The sequence below is a fragment of the Cervus elaphus genome, chromosome 15 (genome assembly GCF_910594005.1).
Source record: "Cervus elaphus chromosome 15, mCerEla1.1, whole genome shotgun sequence".
In the NCBI taxonomy this organism is placed as follows: domain Eukaryota; kingdom Metazoa; phylum Chordata; class Mammalia; order Artiodactyla; family Cervidae; genus Cervus; species Cervus elaphus.
Genome location: NC_057829.1, coordinates 89,147,681 through 89,170,057, shown reverse-complemented (window position 1 = coordinate 89,170,057; position 22,377 = coordinate 89,147,681). Strand labels below are relative to the sequence as shown.

General features: G+C 49.7%; 1 protein-coding gene across 1 annotated transcript; it reads left to right on the top strand.

The window, feature by feature from the left end:
• The first annotated feature begins 237 nt into the window (after positions 1–237).
• On the top strand, positions 238–17,865 carry CLRN3 (clarin 3). Its single transcript, XM_043926987.1, has 3 exons — positions 238–620; positions 9,509–9,688; positions 16,029–17,865. The coding sequence occupies exons 1-3, from the start codon at positions 392–394 to the stop codon at positions 16,307–16,309; spliced, it is 690 nt and encodes a 229-aa protein (XP_043782922.1). The 5' UTR covers positions 238–391; the 3' UTR covers positions 16,310–17,865.
• The last annotated feature ends 4,512 nt before the right edge of the window (positions 17,866–22,377 follow it).

Here is a 22,377-nt window from a genome sequence, read left to right as displayed (position 1 = left end):
GGGGTACAGGGCATATTATTTAGGAATTCTAGTTCTGTCCTGATGTGGTAGGCTGATTTTGTTTTCAAGGCACTTGAAGAAAAAGAGTTATAAGTGAGTTGCGTGATTGGTGATGTCTCTGGAAGACTGTTTATCCCTTGTTCCTCCCAGCTGGTGGTAACCATAGCAACCTCTTACTCCAGACCAAAGTTCAGCACCGTAAATCTTTATGACCCTAGTCGCAGTCCAATGTTCATCAGGGTTACCCTTCCTCCTGAAGAGTGAGGTTTTATATTTCACAAGGAAAGTGTGAGACTCCATTTCTAAACACCGGGCTCCAAATGAGAAGGCTCAAAAATAGTATAAAAAGATCTTTGCGTTTTTACCCTAGGGCCCTTCTTGCCCTGAGAAAATGCCGACAGCAAAGAAAACACTGACGTTCTTATTCAGCTTCGTCACCAGCCTGGGGGCTTTCATCGTCCTCTGCTCTGTTCTGGCAACTCAACAATGGATCCGCAGTACCATCGCCATCAGCGACTCTTCTTCGAATGGTAGTGTGATCATCACCTACGGACTCCTTCGTGGGAAGAGTATTCAAGAACTGAGTCACGGACTTGCAGAATCGGACAAAACTTTTGAAGGTAATTACAGCTTATTTGAATGCGCACAGTGAGGCTGAATTAACTGGGTTAGAGTCACTTCGTCCTGTATTTGGGTCAAATAGCCCTTCAGAAATAATTTCCTGGTAAATTTTAGTTGGGCTGTAGATATGATCGCCTATTTTTAATTTTGAAAATTCATCGAATCACTATTTCAGCTTCCTCAGGTCTGGTTGGGTCTATTAGCAGAACAGTCTAAATCCTTCTAGTAGAGTTGGGTTTAAACAGTGTGTGTGTGTTAGTTGCTCAGTCATCTCTGACTCTTTGCGACCCCATGGATCTTAGCCCACCAGGTTCCTCTGTCTTCGGGGATTTCCCAGACAAGAATACTGGAGTGGGTTGCCACTCCCTTCTCCAGAACAATCTTCACGACCCAGGGATTGAACCTGAGTCTCCTGCATTGCAGGCAAATTCTTTACCATCTGAGCCACTAGGGAAGCCTTAAACAGCACCAGAGTTTATTGACAAGAAAAAATGAATTAGAAAATATGGGCAATTTCTTATCCCTGTATCTCAGGTTCATTTCTTTCACTGATTTGAATGTTCATTCTTACTTCCAAACTATCTCATTGCTGTTGGAATTGATATTAAATTTCCATCACTTATATTAATTGAATATTTTACAGAAATTCCTATTTTTTTCTGATTTCGTATACACTACTACTATACTCTCAATGTGCAGAAAACAAAAATTCATTGAGAATAAGCAGAATTTAGCTACTTACTTGGCATTCGAAGTTTAAATACATACCATTGCTTTCTAAATTTAAAAACAAAATTTATAAACTATTTAGCACCTTAAATAGATTTTGTTCTGAACGATGTTTCATGTAGCTTACTATATAGGCTTTATCAGGTATTATGCAGTCCTCACCTCTTTTCTTATAAACATACATCATTTTTTTAAAAAAATAGTGTTTCCAATAAGTTTACCAATAAGATGGTAGATTTATAAGACAGGAAAAGCTCTCAGCTATATTACAGAAGTCTAATTCTGTTCAAGTGCTGACTTGCCTTTTTTTTTTTTTTTAGTATTTATTTTTATTCATTTGTTTATTTGCAGCACCAGATCTTAGTTGTGGGACTAAGTTGTGAGACTCCCACTTAGTTGGGAGACCTTTTATTTACAGCATGTGGCTCTTTAGTTGCTGCATGTGGGATCCAGTTTCCTGACCAGGGACCCAACTTGGGCCTCCTGCATTGGGACCTTGGAGTCTTAGCCCCTAGACCACCAGGGAAGCCCTAAACTTACAGCATTTTCTATCTTATGCAAATGTAATGTTTAGTCCTCACGCCATGCATAAAGTTGGGAGTTTGAGCCTTTGACCTTAACTCCAAGTTCTAGCTCTAATTTGTGACTTTATTAATGAAATGATTTCCTTAATTCTAGAGCAGCATAATTATATTTCCAAATTATGAATCTGCCTTTTATACCTTAGCAAAAGTAAAGTCTCTGTCAGTATTTTAGTGGCATTACGCGTCTTCTCTTGTACTGACCTCAGCTCCCCAGGAAAATGAGGAGAATTCACTTCATGGCAACAAAAGACGAAGACTTTCAGAGATTCAGTCCCACTTTCAGTTCTGTGAATACCATTTGCAAAACCAAAACTTCCTCTAGCTCCTGAATTTCCAGATACATGTTCAATTTTTAAAATATGAGACAACAGTCTGGAAATTTTTAAATTTTCATACAGTGTCTGTTTACAACCAGTTAGTTCCCATTGGAGGTAAATGGCTTCAATGAGCTCCCTGGCTCCCTGCCTCCTGGGGAGCTCAGAGGAGATCTGGGTGGGCCAGCCCGTCTCTAGAGCCCTGTGGGGGTGACGTGAATACGGTGACTGTCGGAGGGTGGGGGCAGCCGTGGGCAAGGATAACCCTGAAGGCGGCGGGGCCCGGTGGGCGCTGCAGGGCAGTGTGTGCCCACAAAGGAGACAGAGTATTTGCATTTGCCTTGCCTGGCTCTCTTCTTTTATTCTTGGTCCCCAGAGACCCACATTCCAGCTTCAGGTCCATGCCCCCAGCCACACAGATGTTTAGGCGGCACTCCACCTCCCAGACACTGAGGTGCTGCTCAGTTTCAGGGGGTAACAATCTGCTGGGGACCCCTGGGAACCCAGGGGGCCTTCAGTGCTGGTAGCTTTAGCAGTCTTTGAAGTGGGAACACTTGCCAACTTTCCTTGCAGAGAGGGGGAAAGCCACGTAGCCACAAGGTAGACGGTGCCTTGGCTGGTGTAGGTCCCCAGGGAGCAGAATGACAAGCCTGCAGTGAGATGGCTTCCTCAGGACCACACAGGCTCATTTCCGATCAGAAACCAGCCATTGGCAGCACAGCAAAGTCGCTGATATGAATGCCACTTTTTTGCTCTGCAGTGATGGATTGCCTTTTCAAATAAGAAGTTAACAAGGTCAGTTTCTTAGCCAGGAAGAGGTCAGACTGAAACCTCCAAAGCGTGATAAATATTGCTAAAACCCTGTTCTGTTCCAGCCTAGGATTGATCACATGGTGCCAATCTGGGGCTGTTGATTTCTGAAATGAAAAAGCAGCATGAAGTGACGGTGGCTGAGCTCAACGTGCAAAAATAATCCAGCCAACTGCGTGTCACTTGGGGAAAATAATCAGTCCAACCTGGGGAGGAACCTCTCCATGGCCTAACTAGACTGTTTGGGCAGCTCAGGTTCTCCAGGAGCTCCACCAGCCTTGTCCAGTGGATCCCAGCTTGTCCAACACCCAGATGGAAAGGGCTGTGTGTCACGAGTGAGCATGTTGCTTGGCTACGCCAAAAGTTCTAGTTATTTAATTTCAGTTCAAAAAAAATCCTCCCTGGGCAGCTATTACATAAGTGAAGGGCTTGGATCCTGAGTGGAATTGCACAGAGTCCCTGTGTGGACTCACCACTTAGTCTTTCTAGAAAAAGACACCCCCACTGGTTAAATCCAGCAGCCTGCCCTACCTGTAGGGCTAAGGTGTGTGCAGGTTGCTATGAGAACACGGGGGCGTTTCACCCCAAACGTGCCTCCCTTCCTCCAAGTCTCTTTCCTTTTTGTCCCCAGGGAACTCAGAGTTGTACTATTGGCTCACATTTAAAATGATGAGAGAGGTGAATCTGCTGCAGAAAAATCAAGTAACTACAAGAACAAAGAGAGGAGGTTTATTTCTCCAGAATGTACAAAAAGCCCCTTCTTACCTCTCCTACCCGCCCAGTCCTACCCCACAGACATCCCGTACTTTCCCTCAGGTAGGAGTGGCTTATTATTTGCCACTAGAGACGCGGCCCCGCTGGGAGGTGGAGCATAAAGGGGCAGAAGAGGCTCTCCCCTGCTCTTCTTGCTGAGATGTGTGTGCATGCGTGCTCAGCCGCTCAGTCGTGTGAGACTCTTTGTGACCCCCATGGACTGTAGCCCACCAGGCTCCTCTGTCCATGGACTTTCCCAGGGAAGATAACCGGAGCTCTCCTCTTCAGCCCACCAAAGTGGGTTGCCATTTCCTCCTCCAAGGGATCTTCCTGACCCAGGGATCGAACCTTTGTCTCTTGCCTTGGCAGGTGGATTCTAAACCACTGCGCTGAGCCTCCTTGGAAGCCACCCCCGCACCTCTCCAGACTGAGATGACCCTGGTCAATTTCCCAAGGTCGAGGCTAGCAGCTGGGACGTCCAGGGGGAGCTCCCAGGCCACACTCTGGTGTCTGTGGAGTCAACGAGCCCTTCCAGGGGTACACTGGGGTCCAGAGATCCAGGAGTTCCGTTGGGTCAGGCCCCCTGGTGTCCAGATGCTTGAGGCTGCTCCTCCCCACATAAAAGCCAGCAGCTCTGCCTCAATTTCCTGAGACTTCTTGTAAAGCAGACTAGAAGGGCCAGGTGGCCCCTGGGGCTTCAATATAAATCTTTAGGCCCAGGAAGCCCAGACGTTCGGATGACCGTTCACATCTGCACTGCCCACCACCCATTTTGGCCTTGTTGCCAGAGCTGCCAGAATCCGGACAATTGGTTCCAATTGTGAGATGGCTTTCTCGATTCTGACGCTCGGCCCCTCAAAGCAAGAAAAAATGAACTGAATGTATTTGCTAATTTTGTAGGCAGAGAGCAGCTGTCAGATGCTGTGGAGGTTGATTGTGATTTCATTCTTGCTCAACTTTCACTGAATTTCTAGCTTTCACTGTCTGAGTTCTGAGTGGGCTTGGGGGGAAGGTTGGGAGGCTGGAGGGTGTAGGAGATACGGCCGTCATACCTGTGGGGCAGGGATCTCAGAAGGCTGAAATACAATTTTGAAATGTGGCAGTTAAACTTAAGCCAAATTGTCACATTAATTCATAGAAAAGTATGAGTCACATTGACTCCCCTTTGATGTCCGTGTGTGCTCAGTTTGCTCGGTCATGTCTGACCCTTGTGGCCCCATGGACTGCAGCCCACCAGGCTTCCCTGTCCGTGGTATTCTCCAGGCAAGAATAGTGGAGTGGGTTGCCATTTCCTACTCCCGGGGATGTTCCCAACCCAGGGATCGAACCCAGGACTCCTGCGTCTGCTGTATTGGCAAGTGGATTCTTTACCACTGAGTTTCCTGGGAAGTCCCCTAGTGAATCTTACCAACGGTCAAAAAGAAAGCCACACCAGATTGTTCCTTTCTAATTTGCTCTAAAATGTGGAATGTTCACCATTCACAAATGACCCTCCACTTACAGATTTAATAAGAAAGTTTCCAGACTTCAGGCACTTGGACACATGACATTTTTCCCATGCTGAAATTTTTATTTTCTAGCTGTGCTCCGTTGCTCGGTCGTATCTGACTCATTGCAACCCCATAGACTGTTGCCCGCCAGGCGGCTCTGTCCATGGAATTTTCCAGGCAAGAATACTGGAGTGGGTTGCCAGTTCCTCCTCCAAGGGACCCAGGGATTGAATCTGCATCTTTTGTGTCTCCTGTATTGACAGACGGGTTCTTTACCACTAGTGCCATCTGGGAAGTCCTATTTTCTAGTTAAGTATCCAAATTATGTCTCATTGGCTAAGGACAGAGTTCCCTTAGTCCCCAGAAAACTTCTGATCTGGTGCTGGAGCTTCCTCCTTGATGCTCAGGCAGAGCCAGGGGGTCATGGAACGCAGGAGAAGTAGTTCTTCCTGGGGGGTGGCCAAGTTTGGAAGGATCCACAGCATTTGACCTTGCATCTTGAAGCAAGTGTGTCCTGCTTCTTGTTTTTTCTACTCTGGTGTCATCTTCCACAAGTCACTAAATAGTTGTGTGCGGCCTCACAGCCTGGCAAAGCACCTCACTCATCTCCAGGGTGAGACAGACCAAGAAGCCAGAGTCCCGGGCTTGAGGGCCGGACCTTGGAACAGTCTCAGTGCAGATGGTCCCTCCCCCAGAAGGGCAGGGCTCCCCACCTGGGCAACAATGGGTGACGAAGAGGAGCATGTTCTCAGTTAAGCCAAGGCCTATCAGAGTTCTTACCGAGCGCATCACCAAGAAGACCTAGCCAGAGTGCAAAAACAAGTGAGCTGTGTGGAGAACTTAGCCCTGCCCGTGGGTCATTAGCAGAAATGGTGACAGGGCCAGACAGCACCAGGGAGGAGTGGACTGGCCGTGTGTGCACTGGACTTTGCCCCCAGGGCCCGCTCCCTGGGCAGTGAGCTCATGGCCTGCGTGTTGCTGAGCTGGTATTTCCCTCTCCCTTCCTCCCTGGTCTCCTGTGGGGTTGGCAGGGCTGTGGCTGCGCTCACCGGAGCCCACACCCGTGTCTCCTTCCTCCTGGCCGTTTCCTTTCCTGCCTCTGTCCTCTTCTGCTCGGCTCCCGCGCGCCTGGCATTGCGTCCCCGGTCGGTCCAGCTGGGGACGCTTCCAGCTCAGGCCGGGCCACGTGACCTGGCCATCAAGATGAACTCTCTCATGCACGAGGGTCTTTACGACCATATCCCCACTGCCGGGATGTCTGAGGGCAGACTTGCTGGCTCGCATGTCTTTCATGTCTACCCTCTGTCCGTTGATGACAAATTTACTTCCTTCACAGACTACTGCTGATTTAAAACAAAAATGTCTGAGCGACTAACACGTAGGTGTTAGAGATAGACAGAGGATGACGCAGGGAGGGTCACATCTTATCAGGAGAGCTGAGCCCGTCTGGCCATCATGAATGGGAAGGACAGTCAGACTAGAGTGTGTGTGGATTCAGGGCCAGGATGGCAGGAGCTTTGGAATCACATCTTATGACTAACTCACTGGGTTTACATCCTCTTTTCAAATATTGGGAAAAGCTCCAGGCAGGAGAGGATGGAGTGGATTCTGCACTGGTCCCAAAGGAGCATTAGAACCCAGGGTTAATATCATAGAAATGCAGGATGAAGAACCTTTCAATGGCTACGATACCACAGGGATGAAAAGGGCCACCGTGAAGACGGGGGGCTCCTTGTTCCCAGGACACGGTCTGGAATGACACTCTGCAGCTCCTGCCTGCAGAACATCCGGGGGTCCCCTCTGGCTTCTAGGGCCATGGTTCCTTAAAACTCACCACCCACAGCAGAACAAGAAAGCTTCTGTGGCTGTTTTGGTTTCTGTTCTTTTAAGCTGCTCTGGGTGAAGATGTGAGAAACTCCGGCTGTCTCCTAGGGGCCCTGAGAAACAGGGATATAAAGAAGGAAGCTTGAACTCGTTCTCTCCCGCCCCCACCATGGTTCCTCAGCTCAGTTCAGTCACTCAGCCGTGTCTGACCCTTTGGGACCCCATGGATTGCAGGCTTCCCTGTCCATCACCGACTCCCAGAGTTTGTTCAAACTCAAGTCCATTGAGTCAGTGATGCCGTCCAACCGTCTTATCCTCTGTTCTCCCCTTCTCCTCCTGCCTTCAATCTTTCCCAGAATCAGGGGCTTTTCCAGTGAGTCAGTTCTTCACATCAGGTGGCCAAAGTATTGGAATTTCAGCTTCAACATCAGTCCTTCCAATGAACACTCAGGACTGATCTCCTTTAGGATGGACTGGTTGGATCTCCTTGCAGTCCAAGGGACTCTCAAGAGTCTTCTCCAATACCACCGTTCAAAAGCATCAATTCTTCAGTGCTCAGCTTTCTTTATGGTCCAGCTCTTGCATCCATACATGACTACTGGAAAAACCATAGCCTTGACTAGATGGACCTTTGTTGGCAAAGTAGTGTCTCTGCTTTTTAATATGCTGTCTAGGTTGCTCATAGTTTTTCTTCCAAGGAGCAAGCGTCTTTTAATTTCATGGCTGCAGTCACCATCTGCAGTGATTTTGGAGCCCCCCAAAATAAAGTCTCTCACTGTTTCCATTGTTTCCCCCATCTATTTGCAATGAAGTGATGGGACCGGATGCCATGATCTTAGTTTTTTGAACGTTGGATTTTAAGCCAGCTTTTTGACGCTCCTCTTTCACTTTCATCAAGAGGCTCTTTAGTTCCTCTTTGCTTTCTGCCATAAGGGTGGTGTCATTTGCATATCTGAGGTTATTGATACTTCTCCTGGCAATCCTGACTCCAGCTTGTGCTTCATCTTGCTTGACATTTCCCATGATATACTCAACATATAAGTTAAATAAGCAGGGTGACAATATGCAGCCTAGATGTACTCCTTTCCCAATTTGGAACCAGTCTGTTGTTCCATGTCCAGTTCTAACTTGCTTCTTACCTGCATTCAGATTTATCGGGAGGCAGGTAAGGTGATCTGGTATTCCCTTTTCTTTAAGAATTTTCCACAATTTATTGGATCCACACAGTCAACAGCTTTAGCATAATCAATGATGCGTAAGTAGATGTTTTCTGGAGTTCTCTTGCTTTTTCAATGATCCAGTGGATGTTGGCAATTTGATTTCCAGTTCCTCTGCCTTTTCTAAATCCAGCTTGAACATCTGGAAGTTCTTGGTTCACTTAGTATTGAAGGATTTTGAGCATTACTTTGCTAGCATGTGAGATGATGATAGTTCTTCTGTGTATTCTTGCCACCTCGTCTTAATATCTTCTGCTTCTGTTAGGTCCATACCATTTCTGTCTTTTATTCTGCTCATCTTTGCCTGAAATGTTCTGTTGGCATCTCCAATTTTCTTGAAGAGATCTCTAGTCTTTCCCATTCTGTTGTTTCCCTCTATTTCTTTGCATTCATCGCTGAGGAAGGCTTTCTTATCTCACCTTGCTATTCTTTGGAACTCTGCCTTCAGATGGGTATATTTTTCCTTTTCTCCTTTGCCTTTCACTTCTCCTCTTTTCTCAGCTATTTGTAAGGCCTCCTCCAACTACCATTTTGCCTTTTCCATTTCTTTTTCTTGGGGATGGCTGATCACTGAGGAAGGCTTTCTTATCTCTGCTAGCATGGTTCCTATACCTTGCCATTCCAGTGATGTTGTTAGTGTATTACTGAGGACTCTGAAATCTTATTCCCAGTTTAGTTTTTCCTTCTTTCACGGAATGTCCTGGTAAACACTTTACTGAAGGTAGTGGCAGTCTCCTAAGGGGCTCAATGCACAGACAGCTCTTGGAGATGTTCTATAAACGTGTGGCTGGACTTCCAGGTAAGAGTGGGGCCAAGGCGCCTCTGGGGTCTGACCATCTTGTATTGTAAACAGCAGAGGGAGCCGGGAAAGCAGACACCAGGGGAGGCTGGCTGGTGGTCAGAGACAGGAGGGTGACGAAAGCAGGAACTGATGGCAGAGGGCGCAGGACATCCGTGTTTCATTTTACATGTGTGCAGATCCATGTCTGGCGCTCCCCTTCACTCCAGAAATATGGAACTGTTATGGAAAGGCTGAGGGTGTCTAGCCCCAGCGTCTAAGCAGGCGGAATGGGAAGGAGCCCTGGGTGCGGGAGGGTGGATCAGCCCCCGGGTCCAGAGCTGGTCTTTGTGTCCAGGCACCACATACTTACCAGCCCTTGTTTCAGTTTTAGGGACATTGAACAATTCTTCCTCGAAGACTCTGCACTCAGTGGTCCTTGTGTTCCTGGCCCTTGGCTTGTTCAGTTCGCTGCTGAGCGCCGGGTTCACCTTCTACAACAGCGTCAGCAACCCCTACCAGACGTTCCTGGGGCCGATGGGGGTATACACCTGGAGCGGCCTCAGCGGTCAGTATCGGCCCGTCCCGGCCTCTGTCCCCCTGGTTCCCTCACACGAGGACACTCACGGTCACGGTCGGACCCTGGGCATTAAGAGTGTGCTGAGTTGAGTGTGGGGGGCTGAGGTTTATTTTTGCAAGCCTACGGCATGTATTCAGCATCTTCAGATGTGTTTCAGGTGCCCTGGGGAAGGGCAGACTGTGGGTAAGGAGGGTGTGTTAGGTGTTAAAAATGTGTGATATACCCAGCCTTCGTCTTAGAGTATCTAGGGTAAGGCGTTAACCAGAAACACTCGCATCAACAAAGCGTTCAATGGGCTCCTGCTGAGTGCTTGACTGCAAAGTAGGCTCCATGTGACGTGGAGAAGCACACACGTGCACACACACACACGTGCACATTTATTTAGTCCCCTTCTTGCCCCCATAGAACAGCAGTCGACTTGGCCTAACATCCAAACATGATGGTGCAGAGAGCCTCCAAGAATGTCGTTGTGGCACATTTGGGCCGACGCCCTTGCTGTGGGCGACCTGTGAACCCGGGCATCGGCTGGGTGGCGCTGTGAGGTAGTGTTGTCTGTTTGGGGGAAAGGTGTTGGGGTGGGGAGTGGGAAGTGGGGTCCAGTTGGGGTCACAGTGTTTTGGACTCTCTGAGGGTCTCACGGGTTCTGGGGCCACTGTGTCTGCCCAGGGGCTTGGTCCAGTGGGAGCCTTGTTGCCCCTGCCTGACAGTGGGGTTTCTCCTGCTCCGTCCCTCTCTCCACCATGAGAACCTGATCTCGAGAGTGATCAGAAATGGCCCATCCTACTAGGGCTGCCAGCCTGGACGAGGCACAAGCTGGAGTCAGGATTGCCAGGAAGAGTATCAATAACCTCAGATGTGCAGATGACACCACCCTTATGGCAGAGAGTGAAGAGGAACTAAAGAGCCTCTTGATGAAAGTGAAAGAGGAGCGTCAAAAAGCTGGCTTAAAGCTCAATGTTCAAAAAACAAAGATCATGGCATCTGGTCCCATTACTTCATGACAAATAGATGGGGAAACAATGGAAACAGTGAGAGACTTTATTTTGGGGGTCTCCAAAATTACTGCAGATGGTGACTGCAGCCATGAAATTAAAAGACGCTTGCTCCTTGGAAGAAAAGCTATGAGCAACCTAGACAGCATATTAAAAAGCAGAGACATTACTTTGCCAACAAAGATCCATCTAGTCAAGGCTATGGTTTTTCCAGTAGTCATGTATGGATGCAAGAGTTGGACCATAAAGAAAGCTGAGCACCAAAGAATTGATGCTTTTGAACAGTGGTGTTGGAGAAGACTCTTGAGAGTCCCTTGGACTGCAAGGAGATCCAACCAGTCCACCCTAAAGGAAATCAGTCCTGAATATTCATTGAAAGGCTGACGCTGAAGCTGAAATCCCAATACTTTGGCCACCTGATGTGAAAAACTGACTCATTGGAAAAGCCCCTGATTCTGGGAAACATTGAAGGCAGGAGGAGAAGGGAATGACAGAGGATGAGATGGTTGGATGGCATCACCAACTCAATGGACATGGATTTGAGCAAACTCTGGGAGTTGGTGATGGACAGGGAGGCCTGGTGTGTAGCAGTCCATGGGGTCACAGAGTCAGACATGACTGAGCGACTGAACTGAACTGAACTGGACTAATGGGATGGCCCTGGCAGTGGCTGTGTGTGTGTGGCAGGTGGTGTATTTAAACACAGACCAGGGGCTTTCAGGGACAAGATAGGTGCTCTGGATATTGGGGTATCAGGAAGCCTCATATGACAGGCTCTGGGCAGCTTCCTGTCCTTCTGTGAGGCCATCGTGACACTGGCCAGTGTAGGCGGCTGGAGGCGCCGCTGTGCTGTGGATCCCAGCAGTGCTGTGCTGAGACCGTGAACCCCTGGCTCTCTGGGGAGGGAAGCCCTGAGCACAGGCCGGGCTGGTGTGAGTGCACACGCACTTCCTCTGTGGCCTTTTTCAAGCTCATGTTTGAGGAGCCAGCCCCATTCTGGCATGGATACAAGGAAGAGCCTCTCAACACTCTGACCAAACAAGCTGGGATTCCTAAACATCGTGCAGGACAACAGGTGGAAATCCGGGCTGCGCCAGGCAAGCTCGCACACCTGCCTCTCAGCTCCGAGAGTCCGGGATCAGGCTGCTGTAGCCACATCCGCACATGACCAGCCCTTTCCTTTGTTTCTGCGCATTTGTGATCAAAACAAGCAGATGCCCAAACCTAAAGGGCATTAGCTGCCGGCCAGGAAGGAGCGTTTGTGCTTCCCATCTCACGGCAGACCTGGAGGAGTTGGTTCCAAACTCAGAGACCCTCACGTGGACACCAGAGTTCTGCGCCCCAAGCTGTTTCTCTGACCATAGTTCACCTCTGTCAACCAAACCGAAGCAAGACTCGTTGGCACTCATTGCCAGGGTGGAAAAAATAGATTCTTTTAATTTTTGCTCATGCGATGAAGACGCTAAGGGAAGTGGTGGCTTCAGGTACAACTGGATCCAGGATCTCAGCCTGAGCCGTCAGATCTCTGTTTCCTCCAGTGTTCCCTCCATCAGTGAGTAGCTAGGCTGGTCCTCTTAAAGACAAGACATCTGCCAGCTCTTTCTGGCCCATCACAGATGCAGCAACCCCAAGAGAAAAGATGACTTTCCCCCCTCCAAAACCTGATTTTTGCTGAAGTTGGCCTCCTCCATTTCTGGAGCAGTCTCCATAGCTGGCAGGGTTGAATTCACTGACCGGCCCACCTTGGCTGAGGATACTGACCCCCTGGAGCTGGAGCTGAGGGGGAGGATCTCAGAGGAACACTGATCAGAGGAATGGGTCAGGTGTGGGGCCAGCCAGACAAAATCTACCCGCGTTGCTCCGTCTACACCCACAGGGTCCAGAACCCATCCCCTGGTCTCTGCAGGAGAAAGCCCTTGGCTTCAGCGTCTTCCTCCACAGTTGAGTATGAGCTGGCTTTGTCCAGGGCAGAGGCCTAATGCATGTTTGTGGAGGCAGACACGAGAAACAAGGCCAGCCGCCTCCCTACCTCCCAGCCCCCACCTGGTTCTGGCAACAAAGAATTGCTTGGCGGGCAGCAAGCTCCCACCACATTCCTTCGCAGGCTCGGGGGGCAAGTTCTGACACAGAGAGTGGCTGTGAGGTGGGCTGAAGCACAGTTGGAGACTTTGATGTGGAAGGCAGAGGTGAGCAGCCTCCAGCTCTCAAAGGGAGGACTTGGGGCCCTTTTGGTTAAAGAACTTGCTGAAAACTCGGGTCCCCCGAGGCTCAGTCTGCAGCAGGCTTTGTGCACAAATACACCATCTCCGTCCGGGTCCCTACCTTGGGTCACTCTGGCACCAGCGGCCAGGGTCAGGCTGCCCTCAGGCACCCTGGAGGCTGAGGGAAGGGCCGCACATGCCTCTCCAGGCTGGGCTTGGACACAGGCTCCTTGGCTACAGGAAGAAGGGGTGTGGTTTGCTGGCTTGTCTCTGAAGCAACAGAAGGAGATGCTGCTTTGAGGGCAAAAACGTGAAGCGCAGCCTCCCCTCCCGGGCCCCTGTGCCCTCTGAGCCCAGCCTGACCTGGTGACCCTGACCCCAGGGGAAAGAACTGTAGTCTGAGAGGTGCTGGAGATGACAGCAGAGCCAGAGAGAGCGCTGCAGACAGTCTGCTCCGACACACTCGGTCCTCAGCCTGGGAACCCGAGAGCAGAGGAATTTGCGTGCAGAAGCATTTCCTGTGCTTCTTCCTCACACCTTCATCTCGTGTCCGTCAGCTGATCTGCAGGCTGGAGCCCTTGGTCTGGAGCAAGTTCATAGCAGTACTGTTGAACTTTACGCAAAACTTTGTTTAGGTCCTTGTTCAGTTGTTCAAGCTCTAAAACCATTGTTGCGTATCTCCGTTGAAATTCAGTGCCAATGGGCATGGAATATGATTTCACTTGAATAAGGAATTCTACTGGAAAACCACCTAACGTTTCAGTGTCAGAGCCAAGAATTTTAAGGGCTTCCCTGTTGGCTCAGATGGTAAAGCGTCTGCCTGCAATGAGGGAGACCTGTGTTCTATCCCTGGGTCGGGAAGATCCCCTGGAGAAGGAACTGACAACCCACTCTAGTACTCTTGCCTGGAAAATTCCATGGACAGAGGAGCCTGGTAGGCTACAATCCATGGGGTTGCAAAGAGTCGGACATGACTGAGAGACTTCACTTTCACTTTCAAGATGACTGTCCTAATACGGGATCGTTATCTGTAATCAGCAGGTCGCAAGCCCACGGGGACAGGGCCGGGGGTGGAAGGCCAGCGCCCTGAGCCCTCGGGGGCTCCTCCATTGGCCACGGGGCTCCCTCTAGGCCCCGTAAACCTTCTGTCCCAGAAACCACAGAAGCAGGCAGTGAGCAGCGTCCCCTTCCGCTGGGGGCTCAGCTCAGCGTCCATGTCCGTCAGTGGGCGCCCCTCGCGGTTCAAGTCAAAGTCGTGAGCGTCCACTTCAGAGAACAGCGTGTAGCCCACTTCTGGGTTTTGCTCCCTTCTGACTAAAGCTTTTAGAAGAAACTTCCCAAGAGCAGAAGGAGGGATAATTACAGGGTGTGAGAGGCATAGCTCAGAGGGGAGGGGCTTTGTGCACGCCCACTCCTGTTATTATTAAGAAATAAAAGCATTAGGTTGAAGATGAAAGACTGTCATCAGGGGAATGAAAACTCCTCACCCAGAAGGCCTCTAATTAGGGCCTCTGGAGGGCCGTTCCCTGGGTGTGGGTTATAACCAGGGCGTGTTGGGTGCAAATGTCCTCCTAGTGTTGGGTAAACGTCAGCAGAGGAAGAGTCAGAGAGTGTGTGTCTGTCTGGACCTCCGTCCTGGGGACTCCTGGACGGCCGCCCGGCACGGTCAAGCCTGACTCCACTGGACGGCTCCTCAAATGCAGCACAGCCGCCTTCTGACCCTCCTTCCTCTGCCCTTTGAACGATCTATTGAGACATGACTCACATACTGTACAGTCCACCCATTTAAGAGTGCCGGTCAGCAGTTTCTGGTGTATTCACAGACCTGTGCAACCATCAGCACAGTTGATTTGAGGATATTCTCCTGACCGCGAAAGGAAACCCCTCCCCCAGTGCCCCCCACAGCCCGAAGCAGCCTCGAAGCTCCTTGGGGTTTGTAGCTCACCCCCTTCGGAAGGTGAGGATCGAGGTTCAGAGCAGTTGAACGCATCTCCCAAGACCTGTGGCTGGAGACCTTGACCGTGCTGTCTCTGACTCCAGAACCACGTTCTAAGCCAAGGGGGCTTCCCAAAGCCAAGACTGAGGAGGGTTCTCTAGTGGAGGACATTGTGAAGAATAAAGGATGAGTTTAGTAAGGAGCGCCTTCTTGGTTGCACGCTGCCCCGCGTTGTGGGTGGAATGAGACCCCCGTTGCCAGGCTGGTGTTCAGAGCTCCCCAGGCGGGCCCGACCTCGGTATCCAGGGCTCAGGACCCTCTGGACGCCTCCCCATCAGCTGGACGTGCTTCTCCCAGACCCGGATGCTCTGCTGTCCCTGTCCGTCACGATGGATGGATGTTCCGGCTGCCTCTCCTCCTCGTCCTGCCTCTTCCCACCACCCTGGTCCTCTCTAGACAGTTGTCCTGTGGACCCCCGTATTCAGTCACTTGTCCCATTGCTCATGCAGCGCACAGGCTCCGTTCATCGCTCTGGGAAGCGGGCAGAGTTCAACTCATTCTGAAAGGGCTTGAGCTGAATGTTTGCTCCTGGTCACAGCCGCCCTGCATTATCGTTAGCATCTGGGGTCTAGAGTCTAGCGTGCGTCTGTCATTTCTTTTACCTTCTCCCTAATGCCAAGAAGAGAGTAAACCCCAGGGTAGAAGTTCAGTGAATGTCCATAAGAGTACATGGTTGATAAAGGAAAAAAAGTGACCTTAAAATGTACATTAGCATATATATATGGAATCTAGGAAAACGGTACAGATGAAACTATTTCCAAGGCAGAAATAGAGACGCAGATGTAGGCAACAGACATGTGGATGCAGCGGGGGAAGGGGAGGGTGGGAGGAATTGGGAGATTAGGATGGACGTACACATACCACCGTGTGTAAGCAGATAGCTGGTGGGAGCCTGCTCTATAGCACAGGGAGTCGGCTCAAGGCCCTGTGGTGACCTAGAGGGGTGGAGTTGGGGTGGGCGGGCGGGAGGTCCAAGAGGGAAGGGACATATGTATGCATGGGGCCGATTCACTTCATTGTACAGCAGAAAGTAATGCAACGTTGTAAAGCAACTACCCTCCAATAAAAAAAATATTAAAAATAAAAATATTCATTAAAATATACCACCACATTATTTACGAACTCTTTCTTCCCTTCAGCATCTTTCACATTCATAACCATGGTGCTCTTTGTGGGGAACACGCAGTCCAATCATCTCTCCGAAGAGCTGGCCCAGAGGCTGTACCCGCTCTATCCAGCATCCACTCAGCAAGGGACGTCCCACGCTTACGGATACTCCTTCTGGCTCACGCTGCTGGTCATCCTCCTAAACGCGGTCACCGCGGTCATCGTCATCTTCTACCAGAAGGCCAGATACCGGCGGAAGCAGGAGCGGAGGAAGCCCATGGAGTCTGCGCCAAGGGATGGGATTTTATTCTGAAGTCCGTGTCCTCGTTTCGGGGCTGGGTCTCCTCTGTTGTACGCCGGCTCTCAGAGCAGTAACTGGATGGTGCAGCTGAGTCAATCAGCAGGTAAAAGTGTGGCCCTGTCCGACCGAAACTCGGTGACAGTTTTCACATCTCATAACACTACATTCTTCATAAATGATGCACCCTTGACAGAGGATGCTTCCCGTGAGGGTGGGGAAGGTGAAGAAAAAGCTCTGCGGTCCGTGTCATGTTCAAAGCAGCGAACATGATTGTGAGCCTGTCGCCCTTCTGACCCGGCCTCACTCTCTTAAGTAATAAAGGCTTGTGTTACACGCCTCCCCTTTGAGTTGCTCAAAGCACTTTGCTACCTGTGACCTCATTCCCCACAGGAGGGACCACGCATTTTGATTTCACTCTGTGAATGGAGACTTGCAGACACAGAAGGATCCAGAAATTGTTTTTCCTAGACCGGGTGTTAGAAGGGAAAGGAGAGACTTAGGGGTGTGTGACCTGGACTTCTGGACCCTCCGCCTCTGATATAACTTAAACCCAGTGGTGGGTAGGGAGGCTGACACTTAGTTTTGAGTTTCCAAGGTGGATTTTTGGCAGGGAGAAAGATGAGGAAGGAAGAAGATCAAGGAAAAATGAAAATTATAGCCCCTCTAGCCTCATGCTAAGAAGGTTAAATATATTTTTGCTTTAAAAAGATTGTTGTTAGTTCAGTCAAAATAGAAATGTCATACTGTGGCGAGTTCTAAAAACCCCATCAACCGACACTCTGCCTGATTGCTGTGGTGTCCCCGACACGGGTGAGCGAGCATCACCCATCAGCAGACTCCTGGCGGCCGGAGGCTCAGTAAGACGTGGGGTCCCGCTCTGAGGCTGGCAGGTATATCCTGGGTCAGAGCCGGGGCAGGGGCACAGAGCAGTGACGGACTGCTTCCCAAGCACAGGTGGGTGGAACTAGTTCACGGCTCACGAGAGGACAGTGGGTGACCTGGAATATTTAAAAAAAAAAACACCAGATGGATCTGGCCTACTTTGCCTGTAGGATATTCTCTCGGAAAATCACTTTGAGAATATTTTAGGCTTGAATATCCTACAAGTTAGCCGGGGTCAAATATTGTCAGGATTCTGAGATAATCACCTTTCACATTGAGATAGAACCAGAGCCTAAGGGAACAGAATCCTCATGGTGTAATTTACAAAGCAGCAGCTCTTTGGACAGAAGGATACATCCTTTAGGAAAGTAGCAGAGAGGAACAGTCTGTCCTAGCAATAACATTTTTTTCCTTTGAGAAGCACTGCGTACCTGCAATGTGGTGGACACCATGCTCAGCCCGGTTCCCACCCCCAGGGAGATCACTGTTGAACAGTCAAGACAGATATTCAAAAAGCAGCCACGAATTCCCTGTGAAATGTGTACTTAGTCACAAACTTGTGCTCACTCTTTGAAAAGTCAGTACTCTGTAACCTCCCACCCCCAAGTCCCACAAAGCCAAAATTATTCTAATAAATTAATGTATTGTGAAACTGAATGTATTAAAAATATGATTAACCACGGTGAGAATGTTCTCAATTCTTTGAGGCTAAAAGCATCTATGTTCTTTGGAGGCTTGAACTTTATATCAGATTTTAATAATGGGGACGAGTAACAAAGAAGGAAGCTAAGGGTAATAATTGCGTCTCACTTCATGTATAACATTCGTGCAAAGGACATGGCAAGAGGTGAAGCCTGCGTTTACTTATCTCAGCGTTTGAGCAGAGCTTGGTGTCTTTAGAGGACAAACTATCTCACTCCTGAGATCATACATGGATTTGAGGAAACGTTTAAGACATAGGAAAATCAGGTAAGTGGAACTACAACTCACAGTTGGGGCGATGAAGAGATAGGCTCCCTTGTCACATCTGAAGGTAGAAGGTAAAGAAGCCGCGTGTGTATTCAGTGAAAACCTTCTGAAGGAACAAAATGGCCGGCTGACTCTTCACAGACACAGCCACTCTTGAAAGGCCGGTCCTGGCCTCTTCCGCGGTCTCCTGTCCGTGGGGTGGTGAGGGCTGAGTGACTTTTCTCAGGGAGAGAAGTGCCTCTGAGCAGCGCTCTGCTGCTCTTTCGTTGCTGTTGTTCAGATGCTAACTTGTGTCCGACTCTCTTGCGACCCCAGGGACTGCACCCCACCAGGCTCCTCTGCTTATGGAATTTCCCAGGCAAGAATACTGGAGTGGGTTGCCATTTCCTTCTCCATCTTCCCAACCCAGAGATCAAACCCTTGTCTCCTGCATTGCATGTGGACTCTTTATCCCCGAGCCACCAGGAAAGCCTTGCTGTTTTAAACCTACTTAACAAACGTGCATTCTCTTACTTCTGCTTTAATGCAACCAGCGGAAACATTATTTGGCAGGAGCCTAAACTGTTCTATGAAACTTGAATGTTTCAGGGATTGTCCTAGGACCTCCAGTCAACCCATGTGGTCCTGTTATGATGAACTAGGTTACCACGTAGAATACTATGCTCTTCAATTTTGCAAGAACATAGAGGCTATGATAATAACGCTAGAGAAAGTTACTAAAGTCAAAGGGATGGGGTTTCTGTAATGAGCTGATGCTTGCAAAGCATGCTGGGAGAAAGGAGTAACCTCCAAGTAATCCAGGTTAGCTTGACCATCAGCATTACAATTTCGTTGGATCATCTCACCAAAGCCTGTGGATTGGACTGGGCGGGGGGAGTTGTCTCCTTGGGTCTGACACTTCTCTGGGTCTGAACGACCATCCTGCCGCCAGCCCCAGATGCTGTATTGGCGCCCCTGTGTGTGGCTCATAGCCGCACAGGGAGACATCGGCAGCCTCCTGCTTTCTGGTTGGCCTCTTGGAAGCCCTGGAAACTGGCTATTCTGCAAAGTGTAGGCAGACACCTACCAATTTCCAGAACAGGCTCTCCTTCTTCCTGCCCTCATCCACCCTGAGTCCATCTTCTTCATCCCTGAAACCAGCCTCTGAGTACAGACCTGAAGCCAGGTTCTTAGCGGTCTAATCTGATGGCTTTCTACAGCCTGGACCAGGATGCAGGCCCAGCGTAGTGGGAGAGGCTGTCTAGAGTCAGTTCGGAATCGGAAGCTCCAGCTTGGAGAGGAGCCAGGCTCCTTGGTCCCCGAGCCCCTCCAGGCTCTCCCAACCACGGCACCCGGGTCCCCCACCCCCAGAGGGCATTGCATGCATAGGTCCCCCAGCCAAGGGTGCAGAGGGCCAGTGCCTCCCGAGCAGCTGGGGCTGTGGTCTGCTGTCTGGTTCTCAACCTCTGTCTTCACCCCAAGCCCCTCTTCCCCCAGGACACGGGGACACAGTTGGAGACTCCATTTGTAGACTGCTCTGACATCTCATCTTTCCTTTTCTCCTTTGCCTTTTGCGTCTCTTCTTTTCATAGCAATTTGTAAGGCCTCCTCAGACAGCCATTTTGCCTTTTTGTGTTTCTTTTTCTTGGGGATAGTCTTGATCCCTGCCTCTTATACAGTGTCACGAACCTCCGTCCAGAGTTCATCAGGCACTCTGTCTATAAGATCTAGTCCCTTAAACCTATTTCTCACTTCGAGTGTATAATCATAAGGGATTTCATTTAGGTCATGCCTGAATGGTCTAGTGGTTTCCCCTACTTTCTTCAATTTAAGTCTGAATTTGGCAATAAGGAGTTCATGATTTGAGCCACAGTTAGCTCCTGGTCTTGTTTTTGCTGACTGTATAGAGCTTCTTCATCTTTGGCTGCAAAGAATATAATCAATCTGATTTTGGTATTGACCATCTGGTGATGTCCATGTGTAGAGTCTTCTCTTGTGTTGTTGGAAGAGGGTGTTTGCTATGACCAGTGCGTTCTCTTGGCAGAACTCTATTAGACAGGGAGGCCTGGTGTGCTGCAGTCCATGGGGTCGCAAAGGGTCGGACACGAGTGAGCGACTGAACTGAACTGATATCTCATAGCTAGCCACGAGAAGCCAGCAAAGCCATCCACTTCTCTGAGCTTCTGTTTTCTCATGATGGAAAAATAATAAGTAATTAATAACAGAAATGACAACCAGTGTGGGATTGAGCAGGGGAAGTCTGCAGTCAGGGTACCTTGACTGGGGAAGTTAATCTCAGCAGGCCTCATTCTAGTTATCTGTGAAATGGGATCGCAGTAGGAGCAGCTTTGCTCTTAGAGATGTGAGAGTGAACTGCGATGAGGGATGTAAAGAGGTCCTGATAACTGAGAGCCAGGCCCCTCCCCACGGAACCGGGAGCTAGCAGAGAGTGGTGGCAATTGCAAAAGCTAGAGCCTGTTGCCCCTTTAGCAACCACGTTAATAATTCTTTCGTTCTGTCAACGAGCAACAAACAACTTAAACCCAGGGAGGTTAGTGAACTTGCCCAGGCATCCGAAGCCGGCAAGTGGCAAAGAGACAAGAAACAGGTCTCCAGGGCCTTGTTCTTTTTTTTTTCTTAACCAATATTTGATTCTGTTCCACAGACGTGTGTCTGCATCTGAGTGAGGGTAGAGGCTGAGGGTGGGGGTGGGGTGGAGTGCAGGGACCAAGGAAGGGGTCCCCGCCCCTGAGCCCTGCCCAACAGGACCCATGGCCTTCCTGGCATTGCCCGTGGGGCTCAGCCCCTCATTTCCACATCTGTGTGCCTCACAGGGGACCTGGATCTGGTTCATTCAGAACAAAAAGGAGCAGCTTGCTCAGGGGAAACAGACCCAACTTGCTTCAAGTACATCCTCTGCCTGACGGGAGAGGGTGGGGTCTCCCTGACACGACCCTCCCAGGCACGCCCAAGTGAAGCAGCAGCCGGTGACCTCAGGACTTCGTGCTTTCTTAAAATAGAAAGCGAGGCCGACTTAGTCATGCTGACCTGGGTCACTGGATTATTAAAGCTGAACCCAAGGAGGAACCGAGACCTGGGAAGTCTGTGGAGCATTCAACGCCCTGAACACAATTTTGCACGGAAGGAAGGTCAGAACAGCCCAGGCTGCTCCCTGCCTTTCCTGCTCTGGGGGCTCACGCCACCCACAGACTGATCATCCTTAGAGCATCACTTAGAATTCCAGACCATGTCCTAGTTACCAAAAAAGACAAATGAATTTGTCCTTGTGACAGGCTTCAGACTACAGAAGTTTCATTTTCAAAGTGCTTAAATGTTTAGCAGAGACATTACTTTGCTGGTGAAGGTCTGTCTAGTCACAGCTATGTTTTTTCCAGGAGTCACGTACGGATGTGAGCGTTGGACCATAAAGAAGGCTAAGTAAGTGTCAGCGGCTCAGTCATGTCCGACTCACTGCAATCCCATGGACTATAGCCCACCAGGCTCCTCCATCCATGGGATTCTCCAGGCAAGCATACTGGAGTGGCTTGCCATTCCCTTCTCCAGGAGGTCTTCCCAACCCAAGGATTGAACCCAGGTCTCCCACATTGCAGGCAGATTCTTTACCATCTGATCTACGGGGAGGAATCAGAAGGTTAAGCACCAAAGAATCGATGCTTTCCAATTGTGGTGCTGGAGAAGACTCTTGAGAGTCCCTTGGACTGCAAGGAGATCCAATTAGTCCATCCTAAAGGAAATCAACCCTGAATATTCATTGGAAGGACTGATGCTGAAGCTGAGGCTCCAATACTTTGGCCACCTGATGGGAAGAGCTGACTTCATTAGAAAAAGACCCTGATGCTGGGGAAGACTGAGGGCAGGAGGAGAAGGGGACGACAGAGGATGAGATGGTTGGATGGCATCACTGACTCAATGGACATGAGTTTGAGCAGAGATAATGAAGGACAGGGAAGCCTGGCATGCTGCAGTCCATGAGGCTGCAAAGAGTCAGACACGACTGAGCAACTGAACAACAACAAAAATAAAGATGCAGCTGGAAATACGTTGTCTTTTCTGACTACTCACTGAAAGGAACTTTAAAAACAGATACCTCTCCTGCCTCCACCTCCCACTTCTCACTACTCTGCTCACCAATTTTTCACCTTGACCCTTTCCTCTGCCCCTCTGGCTGGCCTGAAGCAGGACACTTCCCCCAAGCAGTCAGCTTGGGAATCTCTCTTCTGGAAGGGAGG